The sequence below is a fragment of the Oryx dammah genome, unplaced genomic scaffold, assembly GCF_014754425.2.
Source record: "Oryx dammah isolate SB20612 unplaced genomic scaffold, SCBI_Odam_1.1 HiC_scaffold_1, whole genome shotgun sequence".
In the NCBI taxonomy this organism is placed as follows: domain Eukaryota; kingdom Metazoa; phylum Chordata; class Mammalia; order Artiodactyla; family Bovidae; genus Oryx; species Oryx dammah.
The window spans coordinates 50,022,761-50,041,399 of NW_024070185.1; the positions used below are offsets into that span (position 1 = coordinate 50,022,761).

At 38.8% G+C, this 18,639-nt stretch overlaps 1 protein-coding gene across 1 annotated transcript in view; it reads left to right on the forward strand.

Annotated features, from left to right (window-relative positions):
* The window catches only part of RORB (RAR related orphan receptor B), a 54,581-nt gene that overhangs the window by 15,135 nt on the left and 20,807 nt on the right, over positions 1 to 18,639 (forward strand). The window contains exons 4-6 of the mRNA XM_040242392.1: positions 13,717 to 13,838; positions 15,081 to 15,213; positions 17,759 to 17,866. Coding sequence (XP_040098326.1) covers positions 13,717 to 13,838; positions 15,081 to 15,213; positions 17,759 to 17,866 — 363 coding nt within the window. The remainder of the gene's footprint in view (positions 1 to 13,716; positions 13,839 to 15,080; positions 15,214 to 17,758; positions 17,867 to 18,639) is intronic.

Consider the following 18,639-nt stretch of genomic DNA (forward strand, 5'->3'; position numbering starts at 1 on the left):
ATTTCTCTCCTTCAACAGGGACCATGTCACAGGCACTTCCCACACTTAATTTTCACAAACATCTTATAAGATAAGTAAAACTATTATTCCCATTTTACTGATGAGGAAACAGAGGCTCAGAGATGTCTCATGACCTGCCCATATCCTTTGATTACTAAAGGATAGCGCCAGCTTCCATCCCAGGCTATCTGATTCTGGAGTTCTTGCGCTTATCCATTACCCTACTATTTGCTCTGGGCTTAATGTCCACAAACTGCAGTCAGTCAATAGAGGACAATCGGTTTAAGTAAAGTCACTCAGTCTTTCCAAGAGGACATGTTAAAAGGAAAAGGAACTAGGCACCATTTTTTGCTTTTATCCTACTTAATATCTGAGTGCCTGAGTTTGCTACTGATTTGGAACACATGTTTAAAACATACGGAAGCAGAAACAATTGTTGGGCAGTCTTCTGTTCCATACAGAAAAAGGAAAGACTTCTAAGAATTCAAAAATCTTTGTGATTTAACTTATAAATCACAGTTTCTTTGCAATTTAGAATCAGTAGGAGGTATTATAGGAAGAGAACTGCAGCCAGAAACATGAAGTTCAGGTAACTCTACCCAGGTCATTTTCCTTCTGGCCTGAACTAGAGAATCTCGAAATCCATCCAGATTTTCTACACAGACATTGACCCCAAAACAAACTAGCATTTATTTTTCTCATTTCCAGATACTATTAGTCTTTAGAGATCTCTAGATCTGCTGTAAATTTTGGAGGTTTCTTCTATCAGACTTTTAGGAATGCAATTAGATTGTCCTCCGAGAACTCTCAAATTTAGCTGGCTCCTGAGCCGAAGCATTGCCTTGGTTCCCATTTCGTTAAAACGGCAACGCCATCTAGTGGACACAAACTCCTCTGCGCGTCGGATGGAGATACCTACCGGAGCCACAACAATGTGACGCGCAGTGCTTCCCTGCACCACCTAAAAGACTGCCATTCATTTCACCAAAGCACCATAACCGTCTCTGTGGGCAGGAGGGCACCAGTGATGCACAGTAGTTAAGAACTTTGGTTCTACAGTCGGACTGCCTGAGTTCAAAACCTGGCTGCGGCTTTTCCTTCAGTCAATTTACCTAAGCTGAGTCTCAGTTGCAGACGTAATGCAAGAATAACCCCAACCTGTACATGTGGATTAAATTAGTTAATATTTGAAAATCCTTAGAACAGTATCTGTCCTGCATAAGCCTTATCATCATCGTTGTTATTATCAATGATAATTTATATCATAAATGTATTCGTCTCCTTATTACCTAATAACATTCCTAGTCATTACAGGTTATGTAATTACCTTTTATTGAGCACCTACCTGGTGCCAAGCAATATTTAATGCTTATAACAACCCTCTTATGCCTGTTATATAAGTATTTGTATATCCATTTTGCAGGTGAAAACATTGAGTCTCAAAAGTTACAAAACTTATTAAAAGCAGAGTAAGCCAGTGAACCCAGGTCGGAGTAACAGCAAAACCCTCTCTTAACTATGTTTCTTCCCATCAAACAAAGGGAGCCCCTCACTAGCTAAGAAAAAGGCAAAAGGAAGCTGCAAATTAATAATTAGGCATCCTTTCTAGAGGCAGACTGGCAAACAAGCCGAGAAAGAAAGTGAGAGGCTGTGTGTTAGCTCCCTCACCACAGCCTTCAGATGAGGTGAAAGATTCTGCAGGACTAATACTCTTAATGAAAACTCATTTAAGCTCAAAGATGATTGACAGTGTATCTATGAGATACCAGACAGCAAGACAATTCACACAGCCAATCAATGTGCTGTTAAACACCGGGGGAGGGGAATCCATCAAATTAGCTTCAGTGCTAATGGTATAGACTGCCTTTTACATATATCGTCTGAGTTTGCTGTTCAGTAATTTTCTCTCCAGATGGACAATGAAATGTGAATTCGTTGATCCCTCCTATATAATCTTAACTGTAGATTTACTCTCCTATTCCTTTTGTGTTCTATTTATGAAACCTGGAATTTTAAACATCAAAAGATAGAAATAAACCTCTTTTTAGCAAATTCTTCTATTCAGAAGCTGTGCATTAATAGAGAAGTTTACAAAAAGGGATTGGCCTAAAGGTGCTCTAATCCCTGTGATGTGCTACTTTTTTTTATCAAAGCTAAATAGACACATGGAAGATATTTCTAGTGCTGTTTTATTGGGGAAAATTCTATAAAACTTGATCGTGTTTCAGTCGTTCTTTCCTAAGAACATCAAGCAAGTGCTACAGTCATAAGGCAGCATTTTCAATGGCATAGGCTTTTTGAGGTAAATATTTTATAACTGCTTAAATCTATTATGCATATTCAACTGCTCATTCAGAAATGGTACAGAGAATAGAGTTTAACTCCAGCTATGTATTGTCTATGTCTTCTAGTGGCACCTGTATCAAACACACATAGGCATTCAATTTAGGAGCAAGCGCCTAATAAGTCTTTAAAAATGAATAAAAGTAGACTAAATCCGTGAGGAAAACCATTCAAGCAGGTCAGGGAAATGGAAATCCAGTGTCTTTAGTTCTTCCTTTTTGCCTTGGTGGAAGACACCTTGTGAACTTCCATTGTTATCTGACACGCCTGTCACCCTCACCCGAACACAGGTCCTATGCAGGCACTTTAGGAAATCCTGGCTCCACATGCTAGCCACGTGAACTTGTTCAAAATTATTCAGCTCTCTGGAGCTCAGTCTCTTCATTTGAAAAATAAGGCCGATGGACTGAATGATTTTGAAGGATAATGGTTCTCCCACTTCCTGGTGGACACTCTGGGCCTATGCACAAATATCTCCTTTGTTACAGCTGCTTCCCAAGGAGAAGGGTACACTAGTGGAGAGAAAAGGACTTATAGGCGACTAAGCAATCCTGAATGATGTCTGTGGTGGGAGTTTCCATAGGAAGTTTCCATGGGTAAAATGGTCCTGTCAACTATACAGTTAATAACCACAGTCACATCAGAAGTGTGCACCAGCCTCTTCTCTTCACTCATGGAAAAAAAAAAAGTCAACATCGAGGACAACCAGGAGCTACCCAAGGAGAGGGTGGTGACCAATCCCAAACCATCCCAAGTTTATGTATAATCAAAGTAAAGAGTAAGCTTTTGTATGGGTACAGCTTCAGGGTCAATCCACCTGTCCTCCCTGGCCCACTTCATCCTGATCACCTCCCTGGCTCCCTCTTGAAAGAAGAAGGGGGACAAAAGATTAAGATATGTTCTTAGTTGAGCCGCAGGCCTACCCAGGTGACCTTGGCTACTTGAGAGGGATTTACTTGACATCTCTGAGTAGCGAACTATCCATGCACGACATCCCAAGAGGCCGCTTACTTCCAGAATCCCATCTTCTATCTCAAAAAGAAAAAAAAGAAATTTCATGAGTGTAGGGGCTGGGCTATGCAGCTCAATTTGTCACATTTCTGGGATCTGTACCATGGTCACAACTGTATTAAGTAGTCAGTGGTCATGAATTATTTTAGACCATCCCAGGACAAAGGACACTGTAATTCTTTCCTGTGGGCATGCTCTGTCGCTTCAGTCGTGTCCGACTCTGCGACCTCATGGACTATATAGCCCACATGGCTCCTCTGCCCACGGGATTATCCCAGCAAGAGCACTGGAATGGGTTGCCATTTCCTCCCCCTTCTTCGGCAGGTGGATTGTTTTTACCACTGAACCACATGGGAAGCCCGTAGTTCTTTCCTAGGTTTTTATTCAAATCCATATCTTTTCTCAGTTCAGTTCAGTTCAGTCGCTCAGTCGTGTCCGACTCTTTGCGACCCCATGAATCGCAGCCTGCCAGGCCTCCCTGTCCATCACCAACTCCCGGAGTTCACTCAGACTCATGTCCATCGAGTCAGTGATGCCATCCAGCCATCTCATCCTCTAGATATCCTTAAACAATCTGAAAAAAATCTCCAAAGTCACCTAGTAATGCGTTGTAGTCACTCACCTATCATGCTCAGTGCAATGATTCATATATATAGGTGTGTATATATATATATATATATATGCTCAGTGCAATGATTCATATATGTATGTGTGTGTATATATATATATATATGCTCAGTGCAATGATTCATATATATATGTATATATATATATAAATGATCTACATCATAAGCAATACATACCTATATGCTTAATTGAAGTACTTATAAACCTGTGTATCTGCTCATAGCACATGTATCCACATTAGCCATGACATGCTCACACCTCTGTCAGTACAGCTTTCCTTGCATGCTTCCATACAGCATTCACCACATTAGGTAAATCATCTTTTCTGTTTTGAGTTGAAATTGAAAACTGACCTTCCTCCGTAGACTTCTCCTGGAGATACTAGTTTGGAATTAATTTTTGACTCAGGACATCCTAAGAAGACTTTAAAATCCACCAATCAAAAAAAAAAAAAAAAACTATTGGGAAGCTATGGGAAAACCAATTCCATTTTCTACACTCAATTTCAAAAGCCATAATAGACATAAACTATTCTGCAATAAGGAAGAGGAAAGGAGATTTCATGAGGTTCTGCTGCTGACTTATTGAAGGATAGAGTGTTTATGCTTATAAGACAGCCTCTGAAACAGCCCCACTGTTGACTAGTACTTCCCAGCATTGCAAGCTTGACGCTGACTCTCAGCAATGGCTCTGAATCGCTCTTCCACTGATTGGGGTAAATAGGTCCTGCTTTGGCCACATTTTCAAATACCCATTTTGGGAAGAACTGGCAAGGGTTAAAATACCACATAAGCTATGGTACACAGAAATGTCAGCTGATGGGTAGGAGTTGCTGGAGCTTGATACACTTTGGTTTTCATTATCATAGTACACAACCAACTTAACAGGCTCGCTCCCAACCAGTACAGGATTTATTTCTGTGATGTTTACAAATGTGGGGAAGCCTGTTGAAAATGTTTCTAGCTGGAAAGACTTTTATTTTAGACGTAAGCTATAGATAAGGATATGTGACAATATACCCTTGCTACTGAGAAAAAGAAATTTACTTTTTAAATCTGAGCCCTGTTTATGCAGACTATTGTGGAACTGCTATTTGGTTTTCAGACATGTTTGTTCTAGGAACATTTGGTGCCAGACTATTTAGAAAATACTTACTTTAAAACATTAGTCAGTGAATGAAATGTATTATTTAAGCAATCAAGTGACTTTTAAAAATTTAGATTAAATGTTTGAAAATGTAATAATTGCCTCCAAAAATGTCTTCTGATTTAGTTATTCCTAAAGGTCAGAATTATATTGGCTACATTTCCAAAAGGGGGATAAGGTTGGGGAGGGATTGCTTCTGTTTAAATTAACAGTCAATCCATATGTCAGCAAAATCCAAATAGTAAAAGTCAATCCTAATGATGGCCCTGGGCAATTTTCATAATTAGGTTTCCATCATCTGTGACCTGCTGAGTGTCCTTTGGGTGATGTGGAGAGGGAGGTGCACTTTCTAAAAGAGAGTGGTAAAGATTTTCATGGGCTCAAAATTATGTTGTTTTTGCTTGTTCTGCTGCTGCTGCTGCTGCTAAGTCACTTCAGTAGTGTCCGACTCTGTGCGACCCCATAGACGGCAGCCCAACAGGTTCCCCCATCCCTGGGATTCTCCAGGCAAGAACACTGGAGTGGGTTGCCATTTCCTTCTCCAATGCATGAAAGTGAAAAGTGAAAGTGAAGTCACTCAGTCATGTCTGACTCTTAGCAACCCCATGGACTGCAGTCTACCAAGCTCCTCCGTCCATGGGATTTTCCAGGCAAGAGTACTGGAGTGGGTTGCCACTTCCTTCTCCAACGCATAAAAGTGAAAAGTGAAAGTGAAGTCACTCAGTCGTGTCTGACTCTTAGCAACCCCATGGACTGCAGCCTACCAGGCTCCTCTGTCCATGGGATTTTCCAGGCAAGAGTACAGGAGTGGGGTGCCATCGCCTTCTCTGTCTCTAAAACTAGACATGCACTATTGCAATGAAACAAAACACTGTGTTCCAAAACAGCTTTCCACTATTAAATTATTAAGAAGTCACCCTTTTAGATAGTTAATTTGTTTTGCTGCTTATGGTCTTTTTTCCCTTTGGATATACTCTGTTTAAATATAAATGCCATATGGATTCTTTCAGTTTTTCTTTCTGCTTTAGTTTCTGTTTTCTTAGTTTTAAAATGCTCTCACCTGAGCTTCCTGAAATTTGATAAAATTTTAACCATTTTATTTATTAATCTGTTTATGCAGTCTTTGCCCAGGTATTATTACTTGTAGTATTAATCCAATTTTTTCACTGTTTTTCTCTGTGTGTGTTCATGTTTTATTAAATTGCATTTTATCACATTTTCATCATTTTTATAATAATCTTATTATAAAAATCTTAACATAATCTTATATTTTCTTAATATATCTTTCTAAAGAACTTTAAGAGCATTTTGCTTAAGACCTACATGAAGTAAAAATCAGTTATACCATTCTCTGATATAATAATTGGCTGTAGAATTTGTTTGAAAAGGAGACCAGAAGCTTTCCTAATTCACTGGAAAGAGAGCGATGAGTGATTGGACCTTGAAACTGAACCAACACATGAGTTATGGGTTATTTATGGCTCCAAATTCTTCTTTAAAAAATTTAAAGAACTTGAAATATGTGGTGAAAATCTTTCCTTCCTCCTATTGAGGTTATGGATCACTACTAGATGGCTGTTTTAAGCTTAAATATTGACGTTTCTATGCTGGTAGCACATTTCTACTTATGCCCTCAAAATAATCATCTCTAAATAGAGATTAGAAAAATCAGAAAGGCCTTAAAAGTAACCTTGTCCTCTCTGACACTGTCGTCTGTTACACCCTAACCAGTAGACTTGTTCTATTTAATGACAGAAAGCTTATAAAACTGGGAGTCTATTGTCAAAAAGACAAAATGCACACTTGGTTAAATGTTCCACCTTTAAACCAACTGTTCTAATATATTAGAGTTACTGCCTCAGTGTGTGGGTTCTGAGGAGTCTTGATATTCTGAAAATCTAATGCAGGCACTTAAAACTTGCCTTGAGCAAGTCCGTGGAGATATCCTGGCATTAATTCAAAGCGAATCCCCTAAGAATTCCACTTCCACACTAGTAGTATAAACTAAACAGGGAATTGAGCAGTTCTCTAGATCCTTAAGGCAAGTGATAAATTAAAAATTCATTAATCATTTCGATCGAGGCTGATATATAGTATTTTACGAATACTTCCAAGCTTTTTTTTGTTTGTTTAATTCCTTATGGAGAAGAATGAATAGGGGCTATAGTTCACAAAGAAGAAACCATCCTTTATCATGAGAAAAAAAAAATAAAGGAGGAAGAGAAAGAATTAGGAAGTTCAGATGCAACTCCCTCTAGTACTATATATAGCTTTGAGCCTCAGCTTTCTCGCCTTGATACAGTTGGGCCACGGGTGCTCTTGGTAATAACACTGAAAGCAGCAGTTTTTAAAGATATACTCAACTTTCTCCGCTCCCAGGATGTGGGATTCTAATGAAACCACCCGTGCAATCCGTGTCTGAGACACTGTAGCCTTTGGAGCACACCATTTGCTGAAATGTCTAGTGAGAGCTAAAATAAGCCCCTTTGGTGGAAAAAACCCGCTGAGTGGTTGAAATCAGAGATGCAGAAGGTCACTTGCTATTTTAGTAGCTGCAAGCTGGTCCTCATTTTATAATATTGCAGTTATAAACAAGAAATTGTCACCTTACTTGTCAGTTTACTTACTTCTCATCAAAATAAGCAGATGTAGCCTTTTTTCTACATAGTACTAGGTAATTTATATTACTTCTTTCCAAACTTTGCTTTACTATATGGATTAACACATAATAAAAGTGATTTTTCATATATTTCTTTAAATATTACTTCAAAATATTGTTTTATACTGTCTGATATGATTAAACTTTTAAATCCATTGACCTGTGTGTCTCATGTCCATCTCAACCATTTGTAAATACCTTCAGGAGGGACTTTTTTCATACTTCTTTGATTTATTCCACAGACCACAATGAAGATTGACTGGGATTGGGGTAGGGGAGGGAAACTTTACAGTTTCAGAGAGAGACAGGTGACCCAACTAACTTCTGGAATTATTTAGATACAGTCCTTTTGGAAATGGAGGAAGTAAATTAGTTCCAGACGCAGTGTTCTACAATTTTTGCACACCCTATTGAGAATTACTATCAATTTTATTCCAGTTTTCCCTTCAAAGATTTACTTTCTCTCTTCTTTTTGCTCATAAGTGGATCTAAGATTACTCCTAAAGCTTCTAGGGAAGTGTAGCAAATTTAACAGTATTTTTCATCAAAAAATTGTAAAGTACATTTGCCTGCATCAGTTATTTCTTAAATCTCTTTATTGAGGTAATAATTGACATACAAAAGCCTGTTCAGATTTAATGCATACAATTTAATTAGTTTGGAGGTTAATATACACCCATGAAACTATCACCACAATCTATGCCATAAACATATCTCTATATCCATTATTTTAAAGATTTATAAGATTATTCTTTCATTTGAAATATTGTCTTTTGTATCTTGTAAAGATACTTAACACATGAAGTTACAAATTCTATTAATTGGTTTTAAGTCTTGGGTTCTAATAAGCCTTCCTTCAAGGAAAGTGTAACAGTAAAAGTCTAAAAATAAAACAGGAATTTTATGGGGAAAAGAGATGAGAGAGTAAATGAGAGCAAGATTTTTTTTTAATTAGCAAATAAAAAATAAGAAAGGTGGACTTACTATTAATTTGTAATTATACACCTGGTTTTTCCTTGCCAGCATCAATATTTACTTTTCTCCTCACTTCCTAATTGGAAAGGAATGACTTGGACTGAACATATGAAATTGTTTTTCTCATTCCTTGATATCATTTTATTAACTATCAAAGCAGCCCACGTACTCTTAGTGAAATGGACAAACCTTTGTCTCATTGACATAAATCAAATCTTAACTACTGAGAAGATGCAGTTGCATTTTCAGATCCATTTAAGAAATCTCTAGCCTCATCCCTGGTCTCAGGGAGAGGAGAGTATAGTCCATGGGCGTCATCTCTGAAGGTGGTAGAATTTCCTATTGTTCAGTCATCGGGGCCATACATCTGTGGACCCAATATCCCAGCATAGTGTGAGCCGACTCCTTCCTCAGCATGTGCGGTCTGCAACCCAAGCTGGTTAAAGGATCTGACCAAACCTGGGCTTTGAGAAGCAACTGCAATCCAAGTCAGGGAAATGGATGAAGGATGTGTGATTGCCCAGAAAGATTCCACATCCCCTGCTCTTTTACTTCAGTCTCTTTGTCTGGACTTTTCTCATGTGGTTGGTCCCTTGAGATCATACTGTTTACTCTTACCTTTTCTGTTTTTCCAGGCAAGGACTCTTGAAAGCTCCTTTGGCACCCAGCAGGAACTTTGCATACTGTATTCATTGTCTCTTCCTTTGTCCCCTCTTTTTAAATCCTTCTCCCCATTTGACAACTGCAGACTCTCAGTCCAAACAAACCATCTCCTCTGATGGTCATGCATCTTTCTAACGGACAGAATGAGTCTTCTGGCCTTGCTCCCTAGGCACCACGTCTAGCTTTACTTGTGTGGTTTATATAGACCGCACCCACCCCCTGCTGAGCCTTGAAAGGGTCAATCTGGCCTCTGCACAGGGCTCACCTTTGATCTGCAGACCCGAGGAAGGAAGTGGAAAAGGACTGCTCCTGCTCCTGCTGCTACTGTGTCTTGGCCTTTATTGATACAGGTCTTATGTCAGAAAGAGATCTGCCTTGTATTTCTCACCATAAGGGTATGGGAAATAAACACTCATGTTTACTGTTTGACTTCAAAGCTGTCGCGAGTGCTAATGCTTTAAGATCACCCAACAAAGGGTCAGTCTTAGCTTACTAAAATTCTTTGTCAAATAAAGCAGAAAACGAGGGGATGAACGGATAGATGGATATTTTCAACATTATCTTTACTAACTAAACACTGGCTGAGTACCCACCGTAATGTTCTCTCTCTCTCATGCGCGCGCACGCACAGACACACAGACACACACAGACACACACAGACACACACACACACACACACACACACACACACACTCCCCTTGCTGATCCTGTGCATCCTTCTTCAGAACTGTCCTAAATCTAGCCCCTCCACTCTTTCTCTGTGATTCTCACCTTGTCCAGAATCTGTCACATTGCCTGTATTTTTCACAACAGCCTGATTAATCTCACTCACTCCATAATGCCGTCTCATCTGCTTTGCCGTGGCCAGGATAACCCTTTAAAAACAGAAGACCGACCATGTCACTCTCCTGCCTCACAGCTTCCACTAACTCTGAATTGCTACGAGATAAAATCCGAACCCTTTGGCCTGGCTTACTCAGCTGCTCCATCTCCAGTCACAGTGTCCATCTCGAGTCTCTTTTTTCCCTCTTTCATCTCTTCATGCACTCTACACTGCCAACAGTATAGATGTTTTGCTGGGAAAAACAGAGCTGATTTCCAAACACCATTTGTTACCTTTGTGAAAATGGGTCTAAAGTCACTCACTCTTTCTGAACCTCACTTTTTTCCTCAAAGGGAAATTGTTTGTAAAAGGTAGAAATTGTAAAGATGTAAAGTATAATGTCAGCAGTTATCCAGCTCAGAGCTAGTTTTCTCTCTGTGCCTTTCCATCATCCCTTCTACCTCAGGTCTGTCTCTTTATGTGACAAGCTCCTGTTCAGACTCAGGTCAACAGGCATCTTCTCTATGGATGTTTTTCTGCCTTCCCCAGACTGAGTTAGACATTTTCTTCTTTGGGCTCCCACAATAATTCATGGTATTTGTTATATCACGATATGACAAGATATTATTATAAGATCATTTACAAAAAAAGAATGTCATTTTTTAAACTCTGTATCTTAGCTAGGCATGTAATAATACTGCCTCAAAAACCATGTGTGAGCATGTGAATGAATATATGAAAGCACTATGTTGGGTTCTGCAGTCCAGTTCTTGAAGAAGTCATAATCTTGAAGTGTGTAAAAACATCCACTCAAATAAGCACAATGTGAGCCTGACCGGAAGTAAGGCCTGGTTGAGTGAGAATTAAGTGTCATGGCAGTTAGCTATTCTACCTGAGGACACAAGCCATTCCTATTTGAGCTGAGTCCTAAAGCATCCATGTGGAGTTAACTTTCCATTTTGCTTAATCTGTCCATGTGTTTATTATGTTCACTTCTCTCATATCCCATAGAACCCTAAATTTTGGTGGCAGAGAGCTAGAGAATTCTTAAACTTTGGCCAAGAATTCTCAGGAAATGTTGTAAAAGAACAGATAAAAAGTTTTTCATAGTGCAATTTTGAGTGCAATTGTAATTTTGCTTATAAACCGTGAAGCCTGTAAATTACTGACAAATCGTATATCTTTGAAAATGAAAACAGACTACACCGAGAAGATAAAGGTTTGAAAACTATAGAGCCATAAAAATCTTATGTTTTCATTATATACCTACTGAGGAATAGATATGTTTTTTTAAGAGTCTTAGTAATTAGACTGCCCAAGTGAAATTGAAAAATGATGAACCATGACATGCCAATCTATTTTAATATGATGTATAGAATATTTCCTGCCCTGTTTTACAACATAGGAGGATGTTCAATAAAATTGTGAATATAGGATTTTTTTAAAGAAAGGATCTTTATAATATGATAAGCAATGAAAATCTAGAAATGCTCAATGCTGAATTCAATAGAGCATAACAATAATCATAAGTTAGAATTTTGTAGCATCTTCTGTATCCATCAGCTTATGGTTCTGATTGAACAACTTTAATAAATATTGAAATATCTTCCTTCAGTAGCACTGATTCCAAAATTAAATATCTCTGTTTTGTCTCCATTGTGTGGTCAGATTGCTTCCCTGACGAAAAACTATGTAGAATGTCCCAATAATGACAACTGTGGCTACCATTTATTCAGTGTATATAATGTGCCAGGCAATGGCTATATGAGATTTTTTATTTGGAAGGTTCATTAGAAACTTAAGCTTACCTTTTTAATTCTCTACATTACTAAAACTCAATTTATTTCATGCCATATAAATCAGAAGCTTAGCGAGGTAAAAAAAAAAAAAAAGGTACCTAAGTACTGCTTTGAGATTTCTCCTGCAGAAGAAATGAAATATAGCTACTTAAAAAGACAGAAATTGCATTTAAAATGGCACAGGCTGCAAGGCAAGAGAAACTCCACTTCCATATGAGCCAAGAACAGTTGCTAGGAAGAAAAGTCGCTCATCTTCATTTTACTCATATCCCACTTACAGAATTCCTAAGTACTTTGATTTCCCAAGGGCTTCCCTGGTAGCTCAGATGGTAAAGAATCCACCTGCAAGGCAGGAGACCTGGGTTTGATCCCTGGGTCGGGAAGACCTCCTGGAGAAGGAAATGGCTATCCATTCCTGTATTCTTGCCTGGAAAATTCTGTGGACAGAGGAGCCTAGTGGGCTACAATCCATGGGGTCACAAAGAGTTAGACAGAACTGAGTGACTAACATACTTTGGTTTCTCAAGATGTCACCTTCATGTGTTCAAATAGCAGAAGGGATTATGAGGGGACCTTCTTCCAGCTCCATCCAACTTCAGGAACTCACTGCAGGTTGTTAAATAGAACTCTTGTGTCTGGTGCTGTGACTCAACTTTCATACCTTGAAACTCAAAATGATCACTATTTAAGATACAATGCCATATATAACTCATTTGGACTAAATGCCCCACCAAGATTGATTGTGTTTATTTCTACTTTTTTATGAATAAAACTATTTTCTCTTTTTTAACTTTTTCAGAGAAAAACTTTATCTTATGAAAAGTTTGAAAGAATATAAAGATACTAATGACCTAACTTCAAATTTATCACCTCAGGAGTCAATATTATTTCATCTCCCTCTCCTATTATTTATGGAAGATATCTACATGGTTCTAAAGTCAAATCCACAAAATTAATACTATTGGAGAAATCTGACTTCTATCCCTGCCCACTCCCCATTTTCTTCTCTTTGCTCTATAGAAAACTATGTTTTTAGATTATTGTTAAATCCTCCCTTTTTAAAATATAAGCAAAACATTTATATTTCAACTTCTCCTTTCTGAGATAAACACTGGTGATCTAGTGATTTTCAAAATATTTTAAAGTATTTGGAACTTAAACCGACTGTTACAGTATAGCAAATGTTACAAGACTGCTAGCAGACTTTCAGGCCAAAAAGCAAGAAACACGTAATTTGTATCTATTTCAAAAATAAATACTTATTTGAACACTATAACTTTAAGACCCCAGTTTTGTGATCAAAAAGAGGAGGAGAAGGCAGTTAATTTTTATTAAAAACATGATATTTGGGGGGGAAGCAATAAAGAGTTTGTCTGGAGATGTATAAATAGATAGTAGTGTTAAAGATACGCTCATGTAAGTGGAGTATCTTCAAAATGCATTCCTTCAGGAAACACATTAAGAGCAGGTTTCCTTCAGCAGCTCTTGCTGCTGCTGCTTCTTCAGTCGTGTCCGACTCTTCCCGACCCCACGGACTGCAGCCTACCAGGCTGCTTCATCCATGGGATTTTCCATGCAAGAGTACTGGAGTAGGGTGCCATTGCCTTCTCCGTCCTTCAGCAGAGTGGGATTTTATTCACAAACCCTCAGAGTGATCTTCTTTCTCATAGATCGAATTGCACAGAACATCATTAAGTCCCATTTGGAGACATGTCAGTATACCATGGAGGAGCTACACCAGCTGGCATGGCAGACCCACACCTATGAAGAGATTAAAGCGTATCAAAGCAAGGTATTCTGGGAAACTAAAGGGTTTTCTGTGACTTCTCTGACTTTTTCAGCCTCAGCCCTATTGACATTTCAGACTGGACAGTTCTTTGCTGTAAGGACTGCCCTGCACATTGTAGGATGTTAAACTTCATCTTTGGTCTCTACCTACTAGATGCCAGTAGCATGTCCTCCCACGTAGTTGCGACAACCAGAATGTGTCCAGATATTGCCAAATCTGGAGGCAAACTGCTCTGATTGAAAACCAGTGCCCTACTTGAGTGACAGAGGAGACTGGGCCCACATTGGATGATGGTAGGACATCTCTTGGTGGCCTCCTTGGTCCAGGCAAGGAACGAGAGCAGTTGAAAATCATAGCAGTAGTATTTGCAAACTTACTCTAGAAAAATATTAAACAACACATTCTGAATGTTTTCTTCTTGCCCTACATGTTAAAAAATGACCAGAGGAAAAAGGGAGAACTCATCTCACATTATTATAATTGGGATTTTGTTTTTATTATAATTATTATTATTTTGATTATTTTGTGTATATTAGAGAAGGTTTTAAGAGAAGGAATTTGTTGTTGTTGTTGTTTTGACTCACATTATTTACAAGACTGAGATCCACAATCACAAAATCTACCAGTAAATTAACTTTTAGTAAAATTTATAAATGTATCTTTATCTAAATATATGACTATAACATACTGATTTTTCTCCAGTGGAACAATTAAATGTTACCATTTTTATATGAATAAGGAGACAAAAGCATAGGTATTATTACAGTCAATAAAAAAAACAGAATTAACATACTTGGATTTCCAAAGAAAATAACCCAAGGATCAAAATACATTTCTGGATTCTGTTTTACTTAAGAGAGTGATTTGATCTCATGTCTTTTCCATTGAAATTCTTTTTGTACCAAAAAGCAGTCTCCATAAATTCTGGGAAAAGAACACAACGTAAAAATATTGCAAATGTTTCACTCGGATACACATTGGAAAAACCTGTAAATATCGATCTTTATGTACTATTGCAATATTTCCATTATTTTAGCTTCAGTACTTTGATAATTGTGGTGTATCAAGGTTCAAATAAATCAAAACAACATCTTAGAAAATATCGCCTCTCTTCTAAAGGGGGGTGAATTCCCACCACGAACCCCCAAGTGACAGGTAAGCGCCGGTTAGAGCAACCTTGAGTATTTCACTGAGTCTCTAAGTTGTTCTTGGCTCCTTGTACATTCTGTGTTTTCTCTCTTGAAGTCCAGGGAAGCACTGTGGCAGCAATGTGCCATCCAGATAACTCACGCCATCCAGTATGTGGTAGAGTTTGCAAAGCGAATAACGGGCTTCATGGAACTCTGTCAAAATGATCAGATCCTACTTCTTAAGTCAGGTAAGCAAGAAGACTCATTGCTGGGCGGAAGGGGGTCTATTTTAGACCAGGATGTGGTCCACCCTTAGCTGAGGTTGGTTCTAGAAAATCCTCCATCTGCTATGTAGCTCATTTTTACCACCCACACTGTCAACCAACTCCCAAAGGAAACACTCAGTAATAAAAATGCCCTGATACTCATTCAGCTCGCCTTTGAAGTCAAATACAATTTTGCTTATTGAAAGTGGAGCTATTAATTGCGGAGGTTGAGATACCCAGCTTGACAGGCAGTGCAAGTAATTAGCGTGTCAAGGTGGCTGAATTGCTGAGCTGGCTCTAAAATGTACTACTTGCCTTCTGTTGGGGGGCTGGAATCCAGGCTAGCTGAGCTCTGCCTCTGTGGTCATTTCCAATCATTTTAATGAGGATAGCCTTCAGCAAGAATATACTGTGAGAAACTCACTCTACTCTAATCTTTCCTCCCCCTTCTCTCCCACATACTCCCTGACACATGCACAGTCACTTAGGAAGTACCTCAAGAAACTGCACGTGGTTCACTTTGCAGCTGCCATTACCCAAGCAGGAAAACTACTTCCTTGTCTTTTTTGGCCCCCTTTGAAAATAGAAAATAAGAACCACTCTGGTGTTTGAATAAAGGGCTACAGCAAATAATAATAACATAATTTTATATATGTAATAGCACACATATACATGTTTATGTTTACCTATGACTTCTTTTAATCTCATGTGCTCAATACAGTTTCCATCTTATAAATGAGGAGGCAAAGATTCGAAGAACTGAAGGGCTGTGTTTGATACCACATAGCCAGTACCTGGCAAAGCTGGCTTTTGAACTTGAGTCAGATAAAATAATTATTCTAAGTTATGGCTGCTTCTTTACCAAATGATTAAAAAGGAGGTGCAAATCTTGACTCAAAGGTGAACTTGATGTATTTGTTGCTGGATTAAAAATCACCCTAAAACTTAGTTCAAACAACAATAATAATTCATTTTGCTCCCAAAGCTGACTTGAGCAGGTCTCAGCGAGGGATGGCTTGTCCCTGCTTCCTGTGGTGTTCACCAAGGCAACCTGACTGAGGACAGGAGGATCCACTTTCATGCTGGCTCGTGCACAGGGCTGGCCGTTTGTGCCAGTTGACAGCTCAGAGTTCAGTCAAGGCTTCAGGCTGAAGGGCCTCAGTTCCTATCCATGTGAGCCCCTCCACAGACTGCTTGGACTTTCTCACAGTATGAGTGCTGGGTTTCAAAAATTAGCATTTCAAGAGAGCAAGACAGACATAGCTTCCAAAGTCTCAGAGTGTTATTTCCAACTGACTAATAAGTCAAGGTGATGAAATCCACTTTGGTTTAAGGGTAGGAGACATGGAATGTCAGTAAAGTGCCTTCCATATTGTAGATACTGAATAAGTGGTTCCTATTATCATTTTAGTCAGAAAAGCATTATGTCCATTAATATTTGTGACTTCCCAATGTGTAAGCCCCTATGCTAAGGTGACATATGAGGGAAAGCAGAGAAATCAGCAGAACAAAGAAATAAGATACCAGATTAAGAAAGGCACCAGGGATACCTCGGGGTACCACACGGGTATAGTACGTGTGTGTGACATTCTCACACAAATATGTGACTTCTGACTGTGGATGTCACCTTCCAACCCACTGGGGGGCAAAAGCCCCATGCAGTCATTCCTCGGGATGTCAGTAAGTATTCAGAGGGACAAGCAGAATTAGTGAACTAACTCATTTAATAAAGATTTATTAAGCGTCTACTAGGTGCCAGAGACTTTTCTAGGTCCTGAAGATATAACAGTGAATAAAATAGGCCACAATTGCCTATGGCTACAGACAATGGCCCTGCCACTACTGGTCTAACAGCAAATTCAGAAATGTTAGGCCCATCAAGGTTGAACAAGCTACTTCTTGATGGGATTTCAATAAACCTTCAATAAACTATCTGTGAATGTTGATTATAACTCCCTGGAGTGGATAATGCTCAGTATTTTGCCAAGACTTGTTTGACCTCTTTAAGAAACCCTTGTGTCAAAGGCATGAATACATAAACGATATCCCAGAAAACATCCTGAAGGTGTCCTTAAGTCATCATATGCAGAAATATAAACAGACTGTGTTAAAAACTGAAGTAGCGTGCAAGTTTTCCCAATACCAAAACTTCTACAAAAAGTTAACAGACTGGAGTTGCCTGCCACAAAGCTTCTTTCTGGGCCGCTTATCATCACCTGTGAAACTAACTTTAATACCCGTCAAAAATGGGCAGGAGGAGGGCAGAATGCGTGCTTCCAAAGAAAACAGTGTTGCCCTCCATTTTAGTCACCTTTGAAATATGTTTTAGCTTTCATTCCTCACATATGCATCAAGAGCTTTATTTCTAACATAGTTCTTTTTTACTTGGGAAGGAATCTTGAGGTGTTTCTGAGTGTGTATGTCTATGAGTCTGTGTGTATTTTAAAGTTTTTTGATGTCTCCTGACCTACATGCAGTAGTAAGGTCTTTATTATTGTGTATATATACATAACTTTTTTTCTCATAGGTTGCTTGGAAGTGGTTTTAGTGAGAATGTGTCGTGCCTTCAACCCATTAAACAACACTGTTCTGTTTGAAGGAAAATATGGAGGAATGCAGATGTTCAAGGCCTTAGGTGAGTTCAGTTTTATTAGCTACCATCAGTTTTATTAGCTACCATCAGTTTCTCCACTTAGATTATAACTGGTAAAAGAAATGTCCTGATTCTCTAATGAGAACTAGTATCTCATTTTTCAATAAGGGTTGTAATAGGTGAGCCTCTAATGTTTCATCTAACTCGTCTGATCTTACAACTGTGCCTCCAAATATCAAAAGAAGGAAGGAAACATGGGCCCTCTTGATACCAACCATGTTTAATTCAGAAGTCAATGAAAACTGATTCTAAAGAACTGGGATGCATTTTAAGCACTCTTTATAGGATCAGGATTTCTTTTACTTTCTAGCTTACTGCTTCACAAATTTTATCGTACAGACCGCTGGTGGTCCATGGGTGATCTCTTAAGTTTCTTATGCAAGTTTATAATCATGAACTAAGATGTTTAAAGGAGGAACTCTTTCACTTGTTTTGCACCCAGAGTCATGGGTTCTCCCTGTTAATTCATGACGTTCTGAGAGCACAAACAGCATGGGTGCCAACTAGCCCTAAATGATCCCCAGACCATTCGTGTGGGAGGGCAGGACAGAGTCAGTCTCTGGAAGTGTGTCATTCACTTCCAGTCATCAGTGTACGGGGTGGATAAGAATGTTGGCAAAGATGGACTGATGCCAGGAAAGGTTTTAACTATTGACAGTGTCATTTGTTCCATATCCTGCCCACAGACATCAAAGAAGGCCACTTCCCTTTCACCTTTTGTGCTGTTAGCTGATATGGTAGCCAACAGCAAGTCC